This window comes from Trichechus manatus, unplaced genomic scaffold (genome assembly GCF_000243295.1).
Source record: "Trichechus manatus latirostris isolate Lorelei unplaced genomic scaffold, TriManLat1.0 scaffold00067, whole genome shotgun sequence".
In the NCBI taxonomy this organism is placed as follows: domain Eukaryota; kingdom Metazoa; phylum Chordata; class Mammalia; order Sirenia; family Trichechidae; genus Trichechus; species Trichechus manatus.
The window spans coordinates 3,534,771-3,560,988 of NW_004444003.1; the positions used below are offsets into that span (position 1 = coordinate 3,534,771).

Here is a 26,218-nt window from a genome sequence, read left to right on the forward strand (position 1 = left end):
ATACTCTCGAGGTTTCTCCAGTCTCCTTTAGGCCTCTTATATACTTTTTACCAATTTTTTAATCAAAGGACTTGGGCCCCACTGTAATAGACAGAGTAAGCCAACTTTTTTCTGAGAAGGACACATGACTAAGAAGTGCTCTGTTAACATTGGTAACACTGAAAGCCCTGCATCCTTCCAGGACTATTTCTGTGTACCCCTGGGGCGATGCATAGCACAGATCTGGTTCAAACTTTTGTTTTTTGATTTAGGAGACTGAAGTTCAAGAATATTAAGTGACTTGTCTGATATCAAGTAACAAGTTAGTACAGTTAAGAAGCAAGTCCTGGTCTCAGGAATACCAGCCTAGTCCTTTCCACTGTACCCCCTAGCATCTGTTGTCTGAGCTTCTGCCCACTCATCCTTTTTGTCTACAGTCAGCACCCACTACATCCCAGCTTATGTAGGTTGACTCTGCCTTCTTGTCATTCTTACTTTTAGTCTTCAGGTCTCATCTCTGACTCTGTGCTCCATCTGTCCCATATGTACAAGGAAACCCCATTCCTTTTCTCTACCGAAGCCTATCGTCTTTCCGTGTATAATTAAGCTCCAGAACTCCTTCGACCCAGGCAGTATTTCGGGTGTGATCTCCACTGCTGCTGCCTACATCTTTGGCTAAAGGAATCAGTTAACCCTAGAAGCCATTCATAAATGTTCAGTTATCTTTTAGGAAAGCCCAACCTGTCTCCTCTAAGAAGCGTTCCCCCAATCAGCCTTTCTTCATCCTCCCCAGTCTCTCAGAAACGACTTCTGCAGTTATCGCAGTTGTCTATTTTCTGGCTTTAAAATGTACTCACAGTCAGATAGACTAAGAGCACTCTTGTGGAGTCAGGCAGGTTTGTCTTTGGCCTTCTTCTGTGTCTTTTACAGCATTGTGTTTCTTTCTCCTTGGTCCTCGTATGTCTCAGTTTTTGTTATGGTGGTTTCTTTTTGTTGTTGTTTGGTTTGATTTGCCTTTGGAAGAAATATTTCTAAACATTGTAAGGGCACCCACAATCAGAGTCTCCCTTCATGCTTTTTTTACCTTCTCTCCTTGTCTTCATCTCTAACTTAGGATTCTGGTCATCAACATGATGACAAACCCAAGTTGTAGTTCTAGTCTTGTAATTTTCATAAGCATAAATTCTAGAACGATAAAACTAAGACCAAGACAAAGCATTTTTGGTCTTAGAAAGTTCCAGAATCCTGTAACTTTCTTTTTCCTAAAGAGCACTTTATTGTAGAATTCTATCTAGAGAGCAGAGGTGGATCCTTTGAAGAGAGAGATATATCCCTTTTCCTGTGATACGTCAGGGTTAGTGTGGAGGAGTAGGTTGGCAGTAACTCAGGAACCAGGGAATTTGCCTGCCTCTGCCTGGCCAAGCTGGTGGCAGCTTTTTCTAGAGAGCCCGGAGGAAGGGAGTGGCAGCCACCAGCCTGGGCCAACTAAGATCAGTCTGTGGGCAGCCTCTGATGCATATGAGACTAGCCTCTCATCTAGAGGATTTAGGGTAAAAACCACATGAGAAAGATGCTTCTTGCCAGAAATACACTGTTAACTGGCCTATAAAACGTATGTAAGGAGCCCGGTGGTGCAGTGGTTAAACACTCAGCTGCTAACTGAAAGGTCTGCTCTTCAAACCTGCCAGTCCCTCTGGGAGAAGAGGGTTGTGATCTGCTCCCATAAAGACTGCAGCCTAGGAAACCCTGTGGGGCAGTTCTGCAGAGTCACACAGGGTCACTATGAGTCAGAATCAACTCAACAGAACACAACAGCAACGAAATGTATGTTGGGATGCTGAAATTAATGCCACATTTATTTTTATTTGTGTTTTTTATTGTTGTGCTTTAAGTGAAAGTTTACAATTCAAGTTAGTCTCTCATACAAAAAATTTATACATATATTGTTATGTGACCCTGATTGCTCTCTCTCTACTGTGACAGCACACTACTCCTTTCCACCCTGCAATTCCTGTGTCCTTAATGCCATATTTGCCTATAGATTTATCTTTCAGCATCCCTCTGAGAACTTTGTTCCAGACACACCCTGTCCAATAGATAAAGAAGTTGTAAATTTTGCTGACTGCTTTGTTTAAACCATGCTTGGTCATTCATTCCCGTAAGCTCTGGAATGTGATTTATTGTTTCTGTATTGCCATTTTCACGTGTTTGAAGTAAAATTAGTTTTATTACAAATTAAAATATTTCTCTTCTCAAGCATATGCCAACACAGCATTTTTGGAAATTTGTAAATTTGTGTTATTTCTCTGTTCATCTATGTTAGCTATTAAAGGCAGAGTTAATATTTTTATTATCATTTAAAAAATTGAATATACTTACTTCAAGATAATGTGTAAGTTTCCTTATATCCATAAATGTAATAAATGTATTAATTAGCTAAATATCTAACTTAACTACACACAATACCTAGGTTGATTGTGCAATTACCATTTCTGCAGAGAAATTAGACTTAAATGATGTCAACTACCTTAAAACATTATTATATTAAATGTGCTATATTTATTTGCAGGAGCTGTGTTTTTGTTACAGATATTTTTTATTGGACTTTTCTTTTTCTCATAGTTTAAATTTTGAGCATTTAACCGAGTTGCTGCGTGAGACTATCTATATGTACCCTGGCATAAGACTTTTAATATCAAGGTTAGAGAAAAAATCCGCTTCTCTTAATCTCTGTGAAGGTACTGGCTGATCCACAATTTAAGGAGATAGTATGTTTTAAAATAGCTCCTAATAGATGGTGGCATCCTCTAATGTTATTATTTATGGAAAATAGTTTACATCTTTACGGTTTTGTTGTTATCTTTAAATAAAATTTATTTGCCCCCAGGGCGGTACAGAGATAACCTTAGTTTTTAGGGGAAAAATCCAGAGGCAAAAAGAATCCAAAAAAAAAAAGAACTATCGTGGGTGCAGTGGAGTTTAGAAACAATTTGTTATCTTTGGCACGTAGTTATGAACAGGGCTAGGAGGAGGGCAGAGGGCAGGACTGCACTTCCGCCCTTCCAGGGCTTGCTTGCTAAGCCCCTTACTTGGAGTGGGGCAGGGACCACTTGGACATCACTGGGCTGAGGTACAGTTCCAGCAGAGTTGGAAGTCTCCTCTGTGAATCAGGGCGCACTGGAAAGCCAAAACCCCACATCCGCTGTAACTCAGTCTATCTGTCTGCCTCCTATTTTATCTCTGAAGGTGATGTCTCCACCAACATTGTGTCATTCTGGAGTATATCCTCTGTTAGTAGTGCTGCTGCTGTGCCATACATCACATTCTCAAAAGGCCGTACATCCTAACACTGTATTCTCTTCCTCGGAACACTCGGTGAAGGGGATGCGTGTTTGCACCTGAGTGTTGAGGCTAACAGGCAGGTGGAGTAGTGTCAGTGCCCTGCCCTGTCTGGAGTTCTTTTACAAGTGAATGACTGAGACCCATTGAAGCAGAGGATTTCTGCCTTATAGTCCCAGCTTGATTTTCTGTCTCAGTTTATTTTCTTATGCCACCCTGACTCAGAAAATGCTTCTAAAGAGGGAATTTAAAAGTCTGTCCCAGATGAAACACTTTCAGAAAACCTCTTTATTATAAGAATACTCAGCCAGAAAGGATTAAAATGAGATGCAGCAGGATTTCTTCCCACCGTGGCCAACTTTCCTGCTTTTATTGTTTATGAATTACTTAAGTTTCTGGAAGCTTCCACTTGGAATCAGTTATCTTTCCCCATTCCCAAAGAAGTGAGGGTTTTTTTTTGGTAGTGGATTATTTTTTCTTTCTTTTGCTAACTTTGGCTCTTGTTTTCATTAGGAGATGAAAGCATGGAAATTAAAAAACAAATTACAGGAATGAGAAGATTACTGAATGACAGTACTGGGAGGATATATCAGCGTGTTGGCAAGGAAGGAGAAAAATTAAAAGAAGAGCCCCAGGATTCGGATTTAATCTGGCCTCAGCGCTTGAACTCCTCTGCTGAGGCCCCGCAGAGCCTCCGCCCTTCTTCAGGTGGTACGTGGAATGAATTACCATCCCAAAGCAGGCAGTTCTCGGGACAGTATGGCACCCGCTCTAGAACCTTCCAGAGTCAGTCCCACACCGCTGGAAGCTCCAATGGTATGCCTGTCATCAGACATTAAGAATACACTTGGGGGTTTGTCCCGAATGTATTTTCTTTCTAAATATTCAGCTTGTTCTTTGAGTTCAATACAATATGTTAAACTCTCTTAATCACCTGTCTTACGTGACCTATTTTAATAGACAGAGAAAACATAAAGGAAAAAGTCAAAGAGTGTAAAACACCAGACTTGAGAATCAGGAAAGACTAGGGGACCTATATTAGACCTATATATATAAGATTTCTTAGTAGAGAGTTTAGCCCTTTCAGAAGTTAAGTTGTCATTTGCCAATTTACAGATACTGCCACACAGGACTGAACATCAGGGCAGAAAGAGCTCCCCGTTGTCATTAAAAGAGTCGTCCTGGTTGTGTGGTATATTATTAATATAGTCTCTTGCTTAGTCTTTACTTTGTTTCATCATAAGAAGAAGTTAAAGGGAAGACTTATATGGTCCTGAGTGGCGCCTTTACTTTAACCTCACACTCCAGCTACTGAACCAAATGATCTATATTTTATAACTTTCTTAATTAGCATTGAAAGCTATTCCTTTCAAGTCAAATGCCTTAATTTAGATTCCTAATTGTTAAGAAAATATCAAATGGCAATTTTTTTCATAGCTTAAGGAAGAAATGGAGCCCTGGTGGCCCAGTGGTTAACAGCTCAGGTTGTTGACCAAAAGGTCAGCAGTTCAAATCCACTAGCCACTCCTTGGAAACCCTATGGGGCAATTCTCTATCCTTTAGGGTAGCTGTGAGTCAGAATTGAGTCGACTGCAGCGGGTTTTAAGGAAGAAATTGATAATTTTTCTGATCATGTTAAATTTCCATTCAGTGGTATTGGATTTTATTTGTCCTATCAATTATGTATAGATGCTCAGATCTATAGTTTTCACAAAGAGAATAAGAATGTACTTAGCAGGAACGTGCATCTCAGTTTCCTTAAAAAATTAAGGATTTTTTCCATTCATTTTTATTTCACAGTATTCTTTCAGAAAAAGAAAACTGTTTTGATTTTTTAAAAAAACACAATTTGCAGTAACCAGCTCAAAGACTTGAAAAGCCATCCTGAGACACTGCTGATGTGACAGCAAGAGACCCCAAGAGATGTACGGGTGTCTTGTCTTTCCCTCAATATTACATAAGCCAATATCAAATTCACAGGCTGGCATGCTTCCAGGTCAGAAGGAGATGGCTCTTTAAAGACTCCTCCATAAAAAAAAAAAAGTCTGTTCTCTTTAAAATTAGAAAATGATTTATAACAAGTTGAAAAGGATTGGCTTTATCCTCTAAAAATGATAAAAAAAAAAATAGTGCTTCGAACAGTGACTGGGGATATTCTATAAGGCCCTTCTAACTCTACTGCCATGGAAGAAATGATATGAAAATAAAGTATCTTAATATATACATGTGGAGCCCTGGTGACACAGTGGTTAAGAGCTTGGCTGCTAACCAAAAGGTTGACAGTCCAAATCCACTGGACACTCCTTGGAAATCCTGTGGGGCAGTTCTGCTCTGTCCTGTACAGTCGCTGTGAGTTGGAACTGACTCGATGACACCTAGCAATAACAACAACAATATATGTATAATGTTAGTAGACCCCATAGCAGTAAGTTTTGGGTAAACAGTGTTCTGTTTTCCAGTTCACAACAAGGATGGTGAATTTACTTTGGAAAATGTTACTAAGGTTAATAAAAGTTACAAATATAAATTCCCCCATATTATTCTGAAAATAGATCTTTTTTTGTTTATTGCTTGCATATTTTCAATAGAAGTGCATTACATATAATGGTAATTACTTTGATAATCCATTGAAATTTGCAGTTTTAAAGTTGTAACCTCAGTTTGCTACAATTTTTAGTTTAAATAATTGTGCTATTGCAAACATTATCTTCAAGTATTTCATGGTTTTGCTGTGGCAATTTTTTTTCATAGTATCCGCTATGAAAATGTGGATACCATAATGCGTAATGTATAATGCATATTATAGGATTTAAATAACATTTAATGTATAATAAAAGATATAATTGGAACAGAACCCTAGAACTTATACCTCTTTCACTTATGAGAAGACATGATAGCAGTCTCTTAAACTGATTCATTTTTGGATAACAAGCGATGAATGTTGATGCTAGAGGAATCCTATAGGAGTGATTTTCTAAATGTACCATTTTATTCTAAGAACAATAGGAAGATGTTTGTTTACATATATGATAAAATAGAATACTTTTATTCAAGAAAAGAGATTACATTTTAAAAATGAAAAAGACTAAGGTGACAGAAAAGTAAGAAATGGGAATGAATAAAAGATGTAAGATCTCCTTTATTAAGTTGGAGAAGTGCCAGCACACCAACTCCCTCTCACCTATCAGGTTAAAAAATACCCTCCCATACCCCATTCCCAGTTCTTTCCCTTACCCCAAACATACCACACCCAGAGAATATTCTAAAAATTTTAGTTGTGTTCACAGTTCTTAATTTCTGAAATATCATGCTTAATATTAAAAACTGTTTTTTAATAGTTAGACTCTGATTTAATTCTTAATATGAACTCTTATAACGTACGCAACTACCGATTTTTTTGTAAGGCTGTTCTCAGAGCTTGTTTTTTGTGCATAATAGCATGCGCGTGTTTATAGTGAATTTTTATGGTATTGTTATCTGAGGTGAAACTGGTCTGACAATAAGGAGGCCTGCTGAGACAGTGCATTGTGTTCATATGTTCATGCAGGCCCCACCACCTCGTGAAATAGCAGGCACCTCACAATATAGAAGCTTGCATAATTCGATAAAGTCAGACCCCAGAATTTAAGTTTTGAAAATTATTGGGTACATATTCCTTAGGCACAGTTTCTTAATAATTACATATGCTTCAAAATCCTATCAAGATACAGTCTTTTTTCCCCCCCTTTATATATTGTTTTTTGTTTGGAGTATGTCATTCTTTTCTTTCATGCTTAGGAGAACTTCCAGTGGTGAATTCATCAGGTGAATCAAACTGCTGTACTTGTAACTGCCAGTCAACGTTGCAGGCCATTCTCCAAGAACTCAAAACCATGAGGAAATTAATGCAAATTCAAGCAGGTACAAAGATCAGACCTTGGAACTAGTCCTTTGATTTTTAATGTATATCTGACATCTTCAGTTGGGACATTTACCGTGCTTTTATTATTTAGTTCTTCTCGCCTTGCTGTCTTGCTGTGCTCTTTCAAGCATCCATTTTCTCAGCTTTTTCTTTCAACCCATTTTTCCTTTAGGAAATCAAACAAGTTTTTTATTGCCAATAATACTACATATACTGAATATACTTTATCCCATGATCTAGTACTTTACAAGTGTCAGCTAATTAAATTTTGGAAGAATTATACACGAGGCTAGGCAGAGTTTTTGAGTTCATTTTCCTATGTGAACCAACAGTAAGGTTCACATCAGGAGAGAAAATGAAGACGACTCATTGCCTTATATCCTGAGGTGCTCAAGTTGGGGGCTGTGTGTATTTGGACAACCCCTCCTACTGCCCAAGTCATTTTGGGGGCTTGGTGGGATGTTTGGGATGCCACCCATTTTTAATACATTTGGAGGAGCCCCTTAGTAGGAAGTGTGGGCTCCACTGTTGAACATATTCAAGAACATAAGCAGACAAGACATGTCAGACCTTACCTCAGGCTCTGCTTGTGGTTTTTCAGGATATAGAAGATATATTGTTGATAACTCAAAGACACCTCATGTTTTGTCTTCTTTATTTACATGACTTTTTTTTTTCTTATTACTGTTAGACAAGTTGAAGAACAAAAGAGTAATGAATTTGTAGTTTGCAATTGGAGTCCCAGTTCCTTCTCTTACAGCTGGATGATTTATCTGAGCCTCAGATTTCTCATCTGTAAATGAGGCATTAATATTGAACTCACAGGGTTGTTTTGAAAATAAAATGAGATAGTAAATGTAAATAGACTTTATAAAGCATTATGTAAACGTAAGCTGTTTCATTAATGATGTTATAAAGACCGCAGAGCATTGCATGAAAATCTGGAAGTCTTAAGTCTTCATTATAGTGACTGTATTTTCTAGTCTTCACAATTAGGAAAAAAGTAAATTTTCTTTTTTTTTGGCCACAGGTACAGGAAAACAATAAATCAAGTTACCATCCTATCCCTCTTGTCAGGCAAAATTGTTATTTGATTGTAGCCTAAAGCAGGAAAATAGACAACACAGTCATATTATGACAGGCATTCTTACCATTTCACCATAATGATATTCAGGAAGGTCATCATTCAGAAATTGTTCTTGGTGCCATTTCATGAATTCTAGTAAAATTCTAATATTCAACGATGTGATTTTGATATAAAAAGATTAATACTTAAGCATATCTGTCACCCAAGATCACATTAAAGTAAGGTGAGCAAAAGGCTCTCTGAAAAGCAACATCTCTTTAAGTACTGAATTTGGTTTTATCCCAAGGGAAAAGAAGCATTTTACTCAGGTCAGTAAGCATCTGACTCACCTTGTTCCACCACAATAATCTGTGTTCTTATTAAGCTGGCAAAGGTTAACATTTCCTAAATAAGGAGCTCAGAGAGAAAGGTTATTATGTTTGGATTCTTTTCTCAAAGAAGAATTTGTTAGCACTTAAGAAAATATGCACATGAAATTGTAATGATTTACTTTGTTGTTTAAGCTCCTTACTACTGAAATGGCAAACTACAAATTGGAACCCTTTAAATCCCTGACTGAAACCTTTTTAGAATCTATTAAGTAAATGCCACTTTGTCACCATGTTTTCTTCTCTGAACCTCTGCAGATTAGGACAGTAAACTATTCCAAAGCTGTAGGATAGCATAAAGGATAAAACTGCATAAATTACTCTTCTTTAATTTTCTTAAACTTATAAGTTTGTTTTATGTGGGCAGATTTACTTAAGGTTTATTGCCTATAAGACTTAGATTTAAATTATACTTAGAATGTTTCACCTTTACGTTAGGGAGAAGGCAAGGAATAAATTCAAGCAATAAGATCTGAATATAAGAGACTAAGGCTGTATCTAGACTTGAAGGAGACCAAAAACTCAGATAGTCCCTGTGTTCTTTGAGCCAAACACATTTTCACTTTTAATTTAGATTAGTGAGTTGTAGAGAGACTTGTGTTTTAGGCCATCTTAATAATTGCTTCAGTTATCCATTTGACTTCGGAATGTAGACCTAGCCTTGGGTGAAAATTCAGACAGAACAGAAAAAAGTTCTCAACTCTAACTTTGGCTGTACTTTAAAAGTACTTGAGGAGCTATAAAGAAATACTGGTGCCTGGGCCCCACCCCTGGAAATTCCGATTAAATTAGTCTGGGGTGGAACTGAAGCATTGGAATTTTTTTTTTTTTTTAAGCTCCAGAGTGATTCTGATGTGCAGCCCAGGTTGAGAACCACTGAGCTAGACTACTGCATGAGTAGTTAAACTTTTCTGTGCTCATTTGCAGTGCAAATGGTAGGTTTCGAGTACTTATCTATAAATTGCTTCCCAGTCTGGGGATGAAAATATCAAGTTCAAAGTGTAAATATTCTTTATTTTCAAACTAATAGGACATATAAGTAAGAGGAGGTGATCAATATTTGTGTGCATTTTGTAGACCTTTATGGCTTATAGTTGTATTTCTATAAAAAACAGGCATATCCTGTGGTCGTATTTTGTAAGCTGTACTAGTATTAAAGTTCTAAATAATAATGCTGTATCTTCCTATTAAATTTTCCATGAGAGTGTGTTTAAATGGTTAACAGTGTTACTTCTCAAAGTGCACGTGTGAAAGCTATAATTACTGTCCTTGATTTCTTTTAAGTATATATTCAGTCTTAACCCCAGTACGGTTCTTTTCATCTTTGAAACTCAGACTTTTTCTGAATTTTACTAATTTGCCTGATGACTCCAGAACCATATTATTCCTAATTTTCAGCCACATAAACTGAGGTACAGAAAAGTGGCCTGGCCTGAAACCATGTAACATAGTACTGTGGATATAGTCGATGTGTGGGGGATATTTTTGGTGGTGAAGGAGTTACTGGACTTGATGAGTGAATAACAGGCTTTCTTCATAGGCTTACTGGTACCTACTGCAGACTCATTCCAAACTGTTTCTTTTGATCAGACTTTCCCAAATGATCACCATTTCTCAGTCATTGTCAGTTTTGACACCTGTAGATTATTAGCAACTGATCAGTTGAACCTCAAATCACAGTTGAAGTATTCCTGAAATTGGCTTACTAGAGAGCATGGAGGCCTATACTTAAATTCCAGAGTTCTCATTTGTCTTAAAATGTCATAGAATTTCTAAAATCATACTAAAATGTTTTTACATAGCTCATAAGCCTCTCCTTGCATTGAATCCAGTAGTAGCAGTATCTGTAATTATTCACCAGTGTCTGAAGCAAAGTTTTCTCTTGGGTATTTTTTGCCTTTAAATCTTAAAAGTGCTCCAGAGCCAGCATTTGGTAACATTTTGGTCCAGTATGAAATTTGTGAGTGAACCTCATTTGAGTTTCAGTTTATCAAGCATGTAGGTAGACGGGTGATAAGTTTTCCAAAGTTAGACACAAGTGCCAGTACCGTATTTTTGTTTATTGTTCACAGTTGGAACTCAAAACAGACAACAACCCCCAATTTCCCTTATATGCTCCCAGCGAACTGCTGTCTCACGCAAGAGAAATAAAAAGAAAAAAGTTCCCCCAAAGACTGTTGAACCTCTTACTGTGAAACAGAAGCCCAGTGTGTTAGAAACTGAAAAGAAGACAACAGTGGCCTCTGAGCAGTCTGATCTCCAAGCAGCCGAGCACATCTCCACTGAGGAGAACCACGTTTTAGGATTTGGCATTGTTCTTGAATCACCTTCCTCAGATGTAAGTTGATATTTTATGGCTGCAGACTCTAATGTGATGTAACTTTCAGGAATTTATAGTATTAAGACGTTTTCCCCTTAACTAGTTCTGCCCAAGAAGACTAGAGACACTTGCAGAGTACATGTGGGAGAGAGGAAAGGAAGACTACTAATAATTCCCTTGCTTGGAATTTTCTTTTCCTACAAGGTTATGCCTTATTTGTTTAAACATGTTTCTGTTTGTTATTTCTGAAGGAAGCAGAGTGACAGAGTAAACAATCTTCTCACTAATTTCTTCAACATTTTAAATTTTGAAGTGGCAGTTTTCAGTTTCCTCAGCGTGGAGAACTAAAAGAACATAATTAAAACCTTTGTAGATGGGAATAAGTGAACAGAACCATACAGATAAGGTCACACCTTTCTAGAAACACAAACTAATAATAAAAAAGGAGCAGTAGTGCTAATTCTGTTTTATAGATGCAAGCTACACTGCTAATTAGGTTGCAGTGCTATGCCATTTACTCTGTGTAATGATAGGTTAACACTGCAAAGGATTTTCTATTTTAATATTATAGCTAGAATGTCATTGAAGTCAAAGATGTTGGATGATGTCTAGATATCCCTCAGACTTGTTATTTTATATTCCTATGACCATAAACTAATTTTTTTAATGATGTGTTATGTTTGTAATTGCATACTATTTACAGTATTTTTATCTAAGTACATTTATGTTGTGAACCCCAACTTGTTGGGGGAGTTCTTAAAATAAACGAGAATGAGTGATCTATTATTATCAGGTTGTACAGGATGACAATCCTGCTGAGAACTCCCACGGGGCTATATAGGAATGGAGTTTGGCCCTACCTTTTAAACTTTAAATAGTAAATAAATTGCTGTTGTTTTTAAAAAGTGCTCCCTTTAAGTTATAGGAAGACAGTTTGCTAACATATATCCACATTGGGTCTTTAATAGAGGGAGGTGACAAAAATAATCATCTTGTGACTTTTAAACTAGAAAATTCATCTGAACTTTCAGCCAGTCTATGGTGTTAAAGGGTATTTTTATCTATGAACACATGCTATTATTGTTAAGAAGTTCTTCAAGACTAAAGACAGTTAATTAAAAAAATCATTAATGATAATGCTCTACCCTGGGCTTGTCAGCTCGTATGATTATATTATTATTGCAACAAAGGCCCTGGTTTCAAACCCCATGTAGCTCACATACTTGGAAGGAGAGAGAAATTATTTCACAACACAGTACAGTCCATCCTCAGCAGCTTTCATAATACTTTTATATTTTCCAAGCATTTTTCTGATAGGTTTTGGTGTATCTGGAGCAATAATTTCAATTGCATAAATCATTTCCCAAATGGACTGATTTACTGGTAATGACTGAACTTTTCCTTTTTAAAAAAAAAAATTTTTATTTTTAAGCTCCAAATGCACATAGATGAGGAAGATCTGAAAAAGGCCTATGTATGTTAGTGAAATATTTGGAATCAAATAGAATATTATTATCTTTACCAGTATTAGTATTACAGTTTTATTTTTATACCATACCAAAAATAGTTTACTTTTTATTCATGATTATTTTTGCTAACAAGAGCTATTAAATTTGATAAAACACATTCAGAATTGTTCGTGAAAACTCAGTTAGATACTGATTGTCTTTGACTGAAAAATAATATGCTTCTAAAGAAAAAACAAAAAATGTGGATATTATCTTTACATTATTCAGCTGATACACCAGTTGATTCATCTATTCAACAATAACTATAGCTGCCCCTAGAGAACCATTCATTGAGTACAATCGGTAGATGAGGAAATTCTCAATGGACACTATACACTGGCATTAATGCAGCTGGTCTGCGAAGTCCGTTAGGGTGGGTGGGAGACTGACTCCCTAAGGGATAGGACCATCAATGCTAAGGCATCCAAATTTAGGTGCTTTTCTAGTGTTTTATGATTTCTTAGCCATCAGCCTTTTAAAATTCAGTGAAAGTCCAGAGGAGAAAGCAGAAAATTAATAATCTTATAGGAATTATTCCATAAAACAAATTGGAGAAAATACAAGTGGATGAGAATTGTGTCTTTGAAGATGGGTTCTAGAAAGTACCCAGCATTGGGAAGATGAGGTCCAAAGTTGTAGGTTTGGGCAAGTGGTCCAGTTTTGCTAAAACAGCTGTCTGGCTGGGATTGGTAGCAGGTAATGATATCAAAGTAGGATGGGGCCAGATAGTGAAAGCCCTCATGTATCATGCTGAAGCCTTGGGCCTTTATTGTGTAGACACTAAAGAGTCATGGCAGGTTTCAAGTAGAGGAATAATCATACCTGTATTTTCGAATGGTAGCTGGAATAGCAGTGCTGATGATAGGTAGAGAGAGGAGATACTAGAGATAAACCCAGGAGGAATATAATTATAGTCAACCAGGCAAGAGTGTTGAACGGTCTGTACAAGGGCAGTGAGCCTGAAGAGAAAGAGAAACAAGAGATATGTAGGAGGTACCGACATAGAGAACTTGGTATAGAAAGTAAAACTAGGTTGGTTACAAGATGGTAGTGATTTCCTTAACTGAAATAGAGGAAGCAAGAGCAGAAGCCGGTTTTCAGTTCTGGATGAGAAATAAAAGTTAAGTGTGCTGTCCTCAAAATGTTCATTGGACATTGGAGCACAGGACAAAGATTAGAGTTAGAAACAATGGGAAGATGACATACAAAACATATACTTTATTGCTTTCTAAGTATAAAAATTTTACTTATTTTTTTTAAATTTATGGTTTATTGTTTTCCTTTCTACACTGTGACTTGTAGTGTCACACGAATAGAGATTTGTGTATCCATGCACAGACATAAACATAAAGGTCCATGTGGGGCTGTAGATCACTGCAGGTGGACCACCCATCTTCTGATCGGTAATGATTATCCCTACTTAAATGCAGTAAAACATTAAACTCTAAGCAAAACCAACTGAAATATCAATACAACCTCAGTATTGTAAGCATTAAAGGATTATGTAATATACGAGAAAATCCTGTGTAGTGCCTGGCACATAAAAGGTGCTCAGTAAATGTTATGTATTTAATCTGCAAATGATAAAATATTTACATTTGCATTAAGCACAATATATAAAATAAAACTTTGAATTTAGAACTTGGCTTTAATTAAAATCCCCTCCTCTGTTTAACTCCGATTTACTTGTTCTTTCCTCTTTACTCCTCTCTCCACCCATCCTCCTCAAGGTTCTAATATGATTTAAGCAATCATCTATTATAGAGCTTTCTAGGCTGTTTTGTAATTATTTACATGATTTCCTATATTTTCACCCAAGTTTCTCAAGGGCAGAGAGTATATAATAATACCTATGTGCTATCCTGTGCTAAATGATTTTTCTCAGCAACTCTGTGAGGTGTTATTATTATCCTCATTTAATAGATGAGGAAATGTGGCATAAAGGCCTTAAGTAGCCTGCCCAAGTTCACACAGCCAGAAAATAGGGGAGCTGGTTCTTAAATCCAGGTCCATTGTCTGCTCTTTTCCATTGTGCTGACAGACTTTTGGGTGTCTGGTCCAGTACAGTTCTTATACATGGTGAATGCTCAGTAAATGTTTGTGGAATGATTGTTGTACAAAAGAGAGCTGAAAGCTTAGACTATGGCTGTTTGTTCTGTTTACTTGAAAGTTTCTTGGGGAGAATTAATAGTTAAGAGTGCAGGTTGTGTAAGAGTGCAGGTTCTGAGGTCATATTGCCTGGGTTAGAATCTCAGCTGTATGAACTTGAGCTAGTAAACCTAACTCTCCTGACTCAGTTTTCTCTCTGTTAAATGGGGATTAAAAATAGCACTTACATCATAGAGTTGGCCTGTTGGAAGAATTAAATGAATTAATCTGTGCAAAGCACTTAAACAAGTGCCTGGCCCATTTTAAGCACTCAGTAAATTTTGGTTCTTTTTTTAACCTTAGTAGCCCTAGCTAAGTAATCTTTATAGGGACAAATATAAATATCTGTTAAATAAACAATGTATATGTATGAATGGGAGCCCTAGTGGCACAGTGGTTAAGAGCTTGGCCGGTAACCAAAAGGTTGGCAGTTCAAATCCACCATCTGCTCCTTGGAAACCCCATGGGGCAGTTCTACTCTATCCATAGGGTTGCGATGAGTCAGAATTGAGTAGATGGCAATGAGTTTGGTTGAGTTTTTTTTATGTATGAATGAGCAAATACATATACATGGTTTATTTATTTATTTTTAATAGTATTTTTAAAAGAGGAGTGGCCAGAAGTGTTTCTCTTTTGGAGTAGGATTATTTGACCCATTTTAAATTAGCACATTAAATAAAATTTCAAGCCTAAATTGCACAGAAGCAAAAGCAGAAAGCCAAAACCAAATTTCAGATTTAAATACAGCGTTTAATTAGTTCTTCATGAGTTCACAACCCAGTACTCTACCTGTACTCAGACAACATAGTTGTTAATTTTTTACAGTCACTATCTCTTCCTACTTAGTTGAATAGATTGATTTGTGTTTTTCAGGGCATGCATACATGGACCTAAGTTTTTTTTTTTTTTTTTGCAGTTGCTGTTTTTTGTTTGGTTTGTTTTCTGGCTTTGATGAAAGACTCAGACCAGTTTTAAAAAATCTTTTTATAATAATTTTTAAAGTACAAAATGTTTTTCTAATTGTTGTAGTAACTACAATAATTGTATATTTTCCAGTAATCCCAGACTACACAGATTTTAAAATTATCAGAAAATAAATCAGTCAAAGATGATTTTGTCAGTATTTATTTTGTATCTTTTCTTTAAATAAATGGTTGATAATGCATTGATGCTTTCAACAGAAATAACTTCTGAATTTACATCTGTTTCCATAATACCTTCTTAGCCCAGTAAAGTAATTCATTGGAAACTAATAAATCAGGCAAGCAAACACTTTTTCATTTATTTATTAACACATTGAAATTGAAGCACTATATGCTTGAGATGGTAAGTTCTAGTGCAGACTACTTTGGTTCACATCTTGGCTTTGTCACTTATTAGCTGGATAATCTTAGGCAAGTTACTTAACCTTTCTAAGCCTTAGTTTTCTCATCTGCAAATTGGGGATAATAATCTGGTAGCCACTTCATAAGGTGAGAATTAAATTAGAAAATCCATGTATTGTGTGCTGTCCCAGGGCCTGGAATTGTTGTAGGGGAAAAGCATCACAAAGTTTAGTAAAGCAAAAAGAAAGTTTTATTCAACATATATTCAGAAGGGCAAAAGTGGGAAACAGACAACCATGCTGCTAGAGCCATGTCTGTCCAAGTCCAAAGAATATTACAGAATAGGCAAGAATGGGAAAACGGACAAGCGTGCTGCCACAGCCATGTCTGCCCTAGTCCAAAGAATCATTAGTGTCATCAGTATATATTAACATTACAAATGGGCAAAACCATTGAAAGCTTAGCTTTTTCAGATTGGCTAGAAATTGTGATCCTACATTTTGAACTGTCTTTCTTAACAATCATTGGTACAGGTTTCAGTAACAAGAGTGAGGAGGGTCTTCATTGGTCCAGCAAATTTCTATTCACTAAATGCTAATAGAAAAAGATAAGAATAGAAAGTCTTTTGTGTTGTGTTTGATCGGCTTTATGTGAAAGTTTCCCCAAAAGATATTTTCCAAGAGTATCTTAGCTATTGTCTATATACCTCAGGGCCCAGTGGATGTGTCCTTGTGAGCCCAGCTCCAGCTGGGTCACATTCTCTATGCTCAAGGAGAGGGAATAATAACTCCAATATTATTTCCAAAATCAGAATATACTGCCAAGAAAAAAGTTGCTGTCGATTTCAACTTACAGTAACCCTGTAGGACAAAGTAGACTGCCCCTTAGGGTTTCCAAGGAGCGGCTGGTAGATTTGAACTGCCGACCTTTTGGTTAGCAGCCAAGATCTTAACCACTACGCCACCAGGGCTCCAATGTTGTAAATACCAAATAAATGTTAATTATCATCACTATTTTCCAAGACATGTTGAAATAAATGAAATAGTCCTTGCCCTTCAAGGAGCAGCATATGGGGGCGGAGGGAGTACATAAATAATCATTACAGCATAATAGGACTAAACTCTTTACAGGCAGACAAAAGGTACCATGGGAGTGTGGAAGAGGAGGAGTTCTCTGGATGGTCAAGGACAGATTCTCAGAGGTGGACATCTCTTAGAGAAGCAATTTCAGTGGAGTTATGATGGAAGAAGCTAGAGAGTAGTGGTTAAAATCATATGCATTATACATTTTGGCTCAGATATCTTTAGCATAAATCGAGTCTAGTCTCAGGGTCATTAATTTATTACCTGAGAAAGAAAAAGCTAAAAACATCACTAAAAGACTTGTAATACCTCATTATGTGAGTACATGAAAAAATTTTCAAGGACCAATTTGTATTGTCATTTCTAAAATTAAGTTCTTAGTTCTACCAAAATTTTGTCAATTAAAAAACTATGAAGAATTGGCTCTTCAATGTTGTCTTATAATTTTTTTTTCCTATTTAGCATTAAATATATGCTAGTGTATAGATTACTCATACTTTTTGAAAAAACTTTTGGCGTAGAATGTTTTACTTTCTACAGAGCCACTTGCCTTAACGGTATGAACCTTGATGTAGTACATCCACTGTGGAGCCTCTGCCCATCGACACCCATGATCCCCAGCTCCAGATCTTACCTGTTTTCAGCTGCTTAATGGTAACAGCTGTACAAGCTGGACCAATTAGAGCAGGCCTGCTTTTCAATCTAATGTGTTTTTGTGGCCATCCAGTTCGTTGGCCATGTTCTTGCATAGCATTTAGTAATTGGTAGCAGTAATTCTTGCTAAATCTACCTGGAGGAGACTTGAATTCTAGGAAACAATTTCCTATTTTCTCCTAATTTTCTAATTTCCTGTTTTTCTCAAGCAGAAGCAGATCACATTCATGAGCAAAATAAAATCAAGTATAAGGTGTTTTGTATTTTTTTTAATTCCTTTTCATAAACTAAAGCCCATTTTCCTAGAAATACGTTTAATATGCTGCTAAGGAAATACTAAGAATAGAGTCATTATATATGGTAGTATTGTGAACATAAAAACTAAATTTGCACCCTTTAAACATTCTTATAAATCCGCTTGTATGTTTTTCAATCCAAAGTCAGTTAGCCGCCTTCAACAGAATCTTGCCTCTTCATCTGTATTTTCTTCCAGGTTTCAGCCTGAGCCAGTCTGAAACTGACTAGCCAGCCGGTCTAGAACTCTCTGATCCCCATCACCACATGATCTCGTGCAAACAACTTTGTACATGTGACTATTTTACAATACACAGAATTTACAAATCTATGGATAATTTCTTAATTTGCAATTGAAAATCTGGGACTAATGCCCATTGTGAATATTCATGCACTTCTTTCTACTCTTTTTTTTTTTTAACCTTCAATTTTACTCTTTCAGTTGTGGCAACATGTAACTTTTTACACATCACACTGTAATTTGATATTGATAGTACTTTATATAAAATAGCCCATCTCAGGAATGTTTCCTCTGTGATTAATTTGTATGATGTTTTTAAAATTCCCTTACTTTCTTTCTTGAGATTATACAAGGGAGTCATATGATAGTTCATGGGGATTTAGGGAGAAAAATCCTTTAATTTACCTGGTTAAGGGATCCCACACTCAAACTAGATCTTACCGCAACTGCTTCTGTGCAAAGGGAGGGCACAGCCAAACAGCAAAGAGAAAGAAAATTAATGTCCACAGGCCTGGGTCCAGGAAAATTTTTAAGAGTCATTATGACTGTATGCAGTTTTTGTTTCCAGAATGTCACCAGTGGACGATGTGATAAGAAAAATCAAACATTTGGTACATTGTTGTTGCTAAGTGCCTGAGGTACCTAAAATGGACAAGACATACATGAAAATCCAAATTTATAGTGGGAATTCAGACTCTTAAAATGATGACTCTAAGTATAGTAAAATCTGCCTCATACTTTGGATGTCATCATTTGAAGATCATATTACATCAGTAATCATTAGCTATCTATTTTGGCTTGAGTATCAAATAGTGAATCTGTCAGAGGAATTCAGTTTTTAAAATGGTGTTCATTTGCAATAGTGGCTGTTCATATCATAGCCATCGTTAATAAACAGAGAGATGTCATTTAAACCAGACCAAGTAAACAAAAAGAAGAGATTCAATGATACACTTCAAGAGTTTTAACGTATTTTTAAATATATATTCGTAAGTGGAGATCATTGCATGGCAGTAATTCACTGTGATTGTATTTATAAAATGGAGGAAATAAAAAGGTTTCATAGTAAAATTTTGAGATTAGTTAACCTATCATCTTTTCTTCGTGTCTCAGACAATAAAGCTAGCCTCTTTTCTTCCCCGTCTTTTAAGGAGTGGGTTTGTTGCTTTGTAGCATCTTATAGACATAGCTTTAGCATTCATTCACTACTACTCAAGAAATCTAGGAGTCTCAAGAGGTCAGATGGCTGAGTTATAAGAACCTGTTTGAGGGTTTGATTCTTATTCGTTGGTTCATATGTATGAATGAAGTAAGTTAGTATCCTTCCTTTTTCTCTCTTCTAAGTTTAAGAGCTTCTATACCACCCTATAAGTCGGAATCAACTTGACAGCAATAGATTGTTGGGTTTTATACCACCGAACCCCTCGAATAGCTACTTCTATAAGATAAACTGGATTTCTTTTTTTTTTTAAATGACCTTCAGTGATATAGGAGCACTTAGCAAATCTGTGATAAATTCATTTAGAATAAAAGTTCCAAATGCACCCATAGGATGTGCAAAATAGAATTCTGGTTAGGATTAAAAGTTCATCTTGGATTAAAAAAAAAAAACCCAACCCCATTGCCATTGAGTCAATTCCGACTCTTAGCGACCCTATAGGACAGAGTAGAACTGTCCTATAGGGTTTCCAGGGTGCTGCTGGTGGATTCAAACTGCCAACCTTTTGGTTAGCAACCAAACTACTAACCACTGTGCTACCAGGGCTATGATCGTAAAAGTCTCTCAATCCTAATTATTTCTACGTTGATTCACTCAACAGATATCTGTTAGTGCCTGTCATGTGTCAAGTTCTGTTCTAGGAGTTAAGTATACAGCCTTCAGCTCTCTTCAGCCTCTACAGAACTTTTACCAGCAGCAGGATACAAAAGTCAGAAGGAAAAAAAAATTGGATTTTTTTTTGTGATATTTGTAAATTTTTTAGTAATATTTGTCAATCGTTCATAGACCAAAAGTTGAATGGAAAAGTGAAACAGGGAAACAGGATGACTTTCTGGATAATCCAGTCAGAAATTCCATTTTAGAGGGTCAAGGCCCAAGCTCCTTCCTTCACAATCTGAGTAATTTGACCATCGTATTCTAGGCATTTTGAGAAGCAATAGGACAAACAAAATAATTTATATTCTCAAGGAGAGAAACTAATCCTGAATACTCACATTTCTAATATGATTTAGAACATCTAAAATAGTGCCAGGTTTGCAAAGTGGTTAAATATAAGATCTAAGAAGAAGCTTTTTATAATACATCTTACTTAAGTCAAGGTTTCTCCTGATTTTTTTCTAAAAAGTTTGCCAATTGCATTTCTTAATATTAAAGTTGTTTTAGAGCTATCATGTTATAATCAACAATATATAATAGTTTAGGTTATGGCTAATGAACTTTTGTAAGAATAGCAGGAATTTATTTAGTGCCTACTATGTACTGGTCCCTAGAGATACAAACTCTGAGTTCCAAGCCTCAAGAAGGGCCACAATCTAATAAATAACTACAGTACAGTGTGATAAATACAATCACATGACTAAGTCAGATGAATAGTAGTGACAGAGTGCATAGCTGCCTCCTTGGAAAGAAAAGAGTTAAGAAAGGCTTTGAAAAGGAGATGAGGTGAGCTGGGTTGAAAGATGAAAAGGTGAGTTGTAAACATCCATGGTATGCTGATAGATAATGCATTATTACTGTCCAAGCTTATATCATAGAATGATAGAGCCCAAGTTGAAAGGCACCTTACAGGTCTTCTGATTCAGTATCCTAGTCATGTAAGAATTCTCTTGGAAATATCCCTGGCAGGGAAGCAGTGGGGTTAGTGCATTTGTTTTCCAGTGATGCTCTGGGATGTAGCTTCAGATATTCCTCCCCAAAGTGGGGTGGAGAATGGATTTAAACTGCTAGGGAACCTGCTCAGCATTTTTACCTATTTTATGTATTAGATTTACGTATGTTTTCATTGAAGGAAAAAATAGTTCCTCAGATAAAAACCACTGACATAGTAGAAAGAGCGTGGGATCTGTGGGGTAGCCTCATATTTGTATCCTTAGGCAAATGAAATTACATTATTTAACTTATGAGAAAGTTATCTGTAAATGTAATGCATTGAGTATATTTTAATTACTTCAAATGCATTTTTGTTACAATCTGAGAGCCCTAGTTCCTTCATTTACAAAATAAGGGAGTTTCACCCAGAAGTCTCAAGTTCCCTTTAGCTTTAGAATTATATGATTCTGTTTTTATCCGTTTGTCTCTTGAATATTTCCAAGGTCAGAAATGCTCTTTCAGTGTGCTCTTTTCCATCGTTTTTTATAAGACTTAATATTGAAGTTAGAGTATCTTGTTTTCTGAATTATAATTAGTAACTGGTTTTATAAATTGCAAATACTGGCACACAAAGCTGAGACTGTATCATTTGCAGGATATGGACATTTCAATAGCTAGTGATGTTTTGTGTAGCACATATGCCCAAAGTCAAATGCTTCAAGTGTTGCTTTTAATGAAATAAATTTATGTTCTTTTGGTAGCCAGAAGTGCAACTTGCTGAAGGCTTTGATGTGTTTATGCCTAAATCTCAGCTGGACTCTATATTGTCAAACTACACTCGCTCAGGAAGCCTTCTGTTTAGAAAACTGGTGTGTGCATTTTTTGATGACAAGACTTTGGCTAACTCCTTACCCAATGGGAAGAGGAAAAGAGGACTCAATGACAACCGGAAAGGACTAGACCAAAATATTGTGGGTGCAATAAAAGGTTGGTCTGCATCATTTCATTTTATGGGTTCTTTGTTAAGCTTTGCCTTCATTCCATAAAGATGCAGCTGAAATCCTAAGTCGGCTAACTACAGGCTAATTTATTTGTCATTGGCAAATCTTAAATCTTAAGTAGCAAGGCTTTTGGGTGTGAGCTGTATAACTCACCAACCCAAATACCACTGGAGTTTGGTATTTCAAGGTGATGTTAATTTGTGAAAATAATAATTTAGGAGCTGGTTTGATCGGCTGCAAAATCAAAAAGAAGTTTCTTCTTATTTGGTTTTTAAATGAAGGTATTTATCTTCTCAGTAATTTCTTACTAAGAACTTTACCAGAGTATGATTTTTTTCTTAATTTTTTAATTGTAAATAAGAGTAAAGATCTGATGCTTTTTTGAAAGTAAAGTGAAACAGTTTTCTCCAGAGTTCAGACGTTGCCTTACCAGGTCACTGCTTCGAAAGACACTTTAAGTCTAAGTGAACCCACTGTGAAGCCACATCCTGTCATTCCCACACATTCCTGGCCTATTCTGCTCCCTCTTGTTTTGTGACATGGAAGTATGTCAGTTACATGCAAAGAAGACCACGTATCTTTCCCCCTTAATGCCTTTGAATATGTAGCTGTATTTCACTGCATTCCGATAACCATGCAGGTGCATATATATCTTCATATATCCAGTTACGCATACTAGACCTATTTTTCAACTTTGAAAAGTCCTTATTTAGGACTCTGATGAATGTAATTTTAGGAAGTAGAAGTATTTAAATGTTATTTTTTAAAAGAATGTAAACAAATTCTCAAATGTAAACACTACCATGAAAATGGAATTTGGAATCAGGCCTTAAAACTAGAATAACTGATAAGGATGTTCTTTACTGGCTCAACTCCAACCTCGTTTGGCTTGTGGAGTGCTACTAGATGCAGAGAGCCTTCTCTCGCCTCCTCTCTGCTCCTCATTATCTCGCAAAATGAGAAAATGAATTTAATCGTCTTTAAAGGATACTTGGAAATCCACAGTTAACTTTAAAAAATAATACAATTTTTAAATGGAGTTAGCAAATACCAGACACCCTTTGTTCGTGGCCAGAAGGACATAAGCCTTCATTAACAGAAAATTTCTCATTCTCCGTCAGAAATGTTTTCACTTAAAGTGACAGTTGAGTTGTGTTAAATAAGAAAAGCTACAGAAATATCACAGTCTGTGCCATTTCTGAAAAGAATGATGCAGCCTAGAGTGACACTAAAAACAAAATTACAGGATTTGAAAAATGGTCAGTGATGTAACTAGGACTCGCAGGAGTGACGAAGGGTCCCATTTTGTTTTAGTATGGCTGGGGCCTTCTCCAAACATGAAAGTCAAGGCTGATGATGCTTTTCATTGCCAAAGCTTTTAAACACACTGAAATGCAGCCAGGAATTGTTTTAATTTTCTTTTTTTCAGGACAGTATATTAGCATTATAGAAGCATTTAGGCAACTATAAATGACCATGTTCCATTTTAATGACTGTAGAAGTTACCTTAATAATACATGGTAATGAAATATATCATTACACATAGACTGATTTAAGTTTATTCTACCATTTTTAATCTAGATTGTACATCATACAAGACTTTGAAAAACTATATTACAAGCAGAAATAGAAAAACATGCCTTAATTTTCTGCACTGCCCTACTCTTTAGCTAGAAATAAACATGACAGTGAGGCTGCTGCACCTAATACATAGTAAAGCAGATTATTCAAACCAGAAAACTTACAATTTCCATATTCTTCTTTCTTTTATGGTTGAATTAAACCTGTCGTTAAAATTCTGCTAGAACAACAAAGTAACTTTAAAACAGGCAGAAATTCACCCGTAAGCCACCAACAACCTAGGTCAACAAATATTTTATATTCCCTTGTTTATACGCTTTTATTTTAATAATTTTTTTCCTGATTACAAAAGTAATATACTCTTATAAAAAAATCCAAGTCATTAAAAAATGTATAGAAAGCTAAAAGGCCTCCATAATCCTACTCTTCAGAGGTTACCACTGTTAACAATTTGGTGTACATTCCCACAGTCTTTTTTAAAGTATGCATATAGTATCAGGTTTATTTTTCTGATAAGAACAGTCTGTTCATAGTTGCCAACCAACATGTTTACCTGATATATTCTGATAATTTATTATAAGATCCTTGAGGACAAGCTTTGTCTCAAATATTTTTTATTACTACCTGTTGTATTTCACCAAGAACTTTATACATAGTAGGGTTTCAATAAGTATATGTTGTGTGACTAAATGGACGTGGTTTTTTATTTTATATTTTGACTTTGGCCTTAATTTATTGACACAGTGGATCTCTAGTACTACACGCCCATTCTCATGTCTTCTCATAACTAATTTAGAATGATCATTATCAAAAAGTTGTTACAAAGTTCCATCAGTTAATAAAATGCCAGTGAAAGCAAAAAATGGAAACCAAAATTGAATAAAATTTCAATACAACTTTCTTAACTTCCTAATGCATTTTCCCTTTACCATACCATACTTTTACGAGCTAAAATTTATTAACCCACATATTACAGTAGCAAATGATTTTTGCTAGTAGCTGTATATTGAAGATCCTATAGAATAACTATACCACTTATTCTGGCTATTGGTAGAGATAGAAAGAGAGGTATATTTACTTAACTCAAATTTTTTGAATCTGAGTATTCTGGGAAAGTGATAAAATGGTTTATTTCTACACAGTAGTGCCAAGGCTATCCTGTGTTATTATTGCTGCCTGCCACATACTTTGAAAGGATTTCTCAAATATTAAATATTTAGTCATTTCTTTCTCTATCCTTTATGGGATAGCGCGCTAGTACTGTATTAATTTGAAAAGTCCTACAACTTAGGAACATGTGAAGACTGGTCAATTTTATAAATTCTCAAAAGTACAAAGAACAGTAGGGGCTAGATTTTGTTTCAAAGTGATTAGATTGGTTAAGACAGCAATGGGAAAAACGCATGAATATCTATGAAATGCTTATAAATATGAAGAAGAATGGGAGAAAAAAGACCTTAGTGTGGGGATTATTAACAAAGCTTTTTGTAGTGATGATTAATATTCCCCATGACAGTGTCTTGAAAATAAAATATAAGTCTCTTTGTAGAGGTCGTATTTTTCTCATATTCTCATCTGTTTTATGATGGCTAACACTTATTTGGTAATTCATTACAAATTCAGTTATAAGTATGACCATGGTATTGATGATGAAAAAAATCCTTAATAGAATCACTCACCTGAGCACTTTAACTCTGGGAAGAAGCAACTTATGATCTTATTGAATGGAGTCTTAGGGTTGAGTGCTAAGGATAAAGTTTAGCATCTTGGATTTGATTCAGAATTGATTTTATAGCCAGAGCAAGGAGTGGAGGTTAGTACTCACATGTACCTGCTGTAGACTATAACTGGCATTTAATTCTTGATATGATATACTCACTAGATCATACAGCTTGACTTGGTAAGAGTTATCCAAGTATTAATATGTTACTTGGATCTTTGAATGCTCTTCAGAAAATATAGTTGCAATAAAGCAGTTCTTGGAACCTGGGTTATGATGTTTAATTCAACTTCATAGCGATTAGTTGAGAATATTTTATTATTATCAGATTGTACTGGATTCTAGAATCCTCTTACATTAAAAGAAAATTTCATGTGAATGAAGTGAAAAGACTGGTTGACTGCTCTTAGTTTACTCCCGGGCTTACAGCACAAACTGCTGCTTTCATGGGGCAAAGTAAGCACTGACTTTCTTCTCCCCACCTAGATAGCCACAGGCATGAGAACATCTCTGAGAGGAAACACTCTTTGGTTGGTGGTACTCAGAAAAATTAACTGTCGTCCCTGCAAGATCAGAAGGCCTGACTATATTTGACGTCACTCTTTCACAGGCTCTGCTGAAGCGAACATCAAGCCCTCTCATTTGATTCCAGTAGAAAGTGATTACCTGATTTATTCTGATAAACTAGACTTGTAGGGTCCATATTTGTCATTTGATAATACCTTTATTTTCTATTTTTATTGACATCTGAAATTAATATGGTTAGGAGTAGAATTTACACCTGATTTATTATTTATTTTTTGACAGTAACTTCTTTTTTAATTTTTTAAAATTGTACTTCAGGTGAAAGTTTACAGAACA

At 35.9% G+C, this 26,218-nt stretch overlaps 1 protein-coding gene across 9 annotated transcripts in view; it reads left to right on the forward strand.

Annotated features, from left to right (window-relative positions):
* BEND7 (BEN domain containing 7) overlaps positions 1–26,218 on the forward strand; it is an 84,429-nt gene that overhangs the window by 35,768 nt on the left and 22,443 nt on the right. For 4 of the 9 annotated variants that reach the window (XM_023734353.1, XM_023734351.1, XM_023734345.1 and 1 more), the window contains 4 exons: positions 3,832–4,134; positions 7,096–7,218; positions 10,747–11,012; positions 21,817–22,042. In XM_023734353.1, the coding sequence (XP_023590121.1) occupies positions 3,843–4,134; positions 7,096–7,218; positions 10,747–11,012; positions 21,817–22,042 (907 nt within the window). In that variant the 5' untranslated portion in view covers positions 3,832–3,842. Of the gene's footprint in view, positions 1–2,601; positions 4,135–7,095; positions 7,219–10,746; positions 11,013–21,816; positions 22,043–26,218 lie in introns of all 9 variants that reach the window. The other 5 variants (XM_023734349.1, XM_023734347.1, XM_023734350.1 and 2 more) reach the window with 4 other exon arrangements.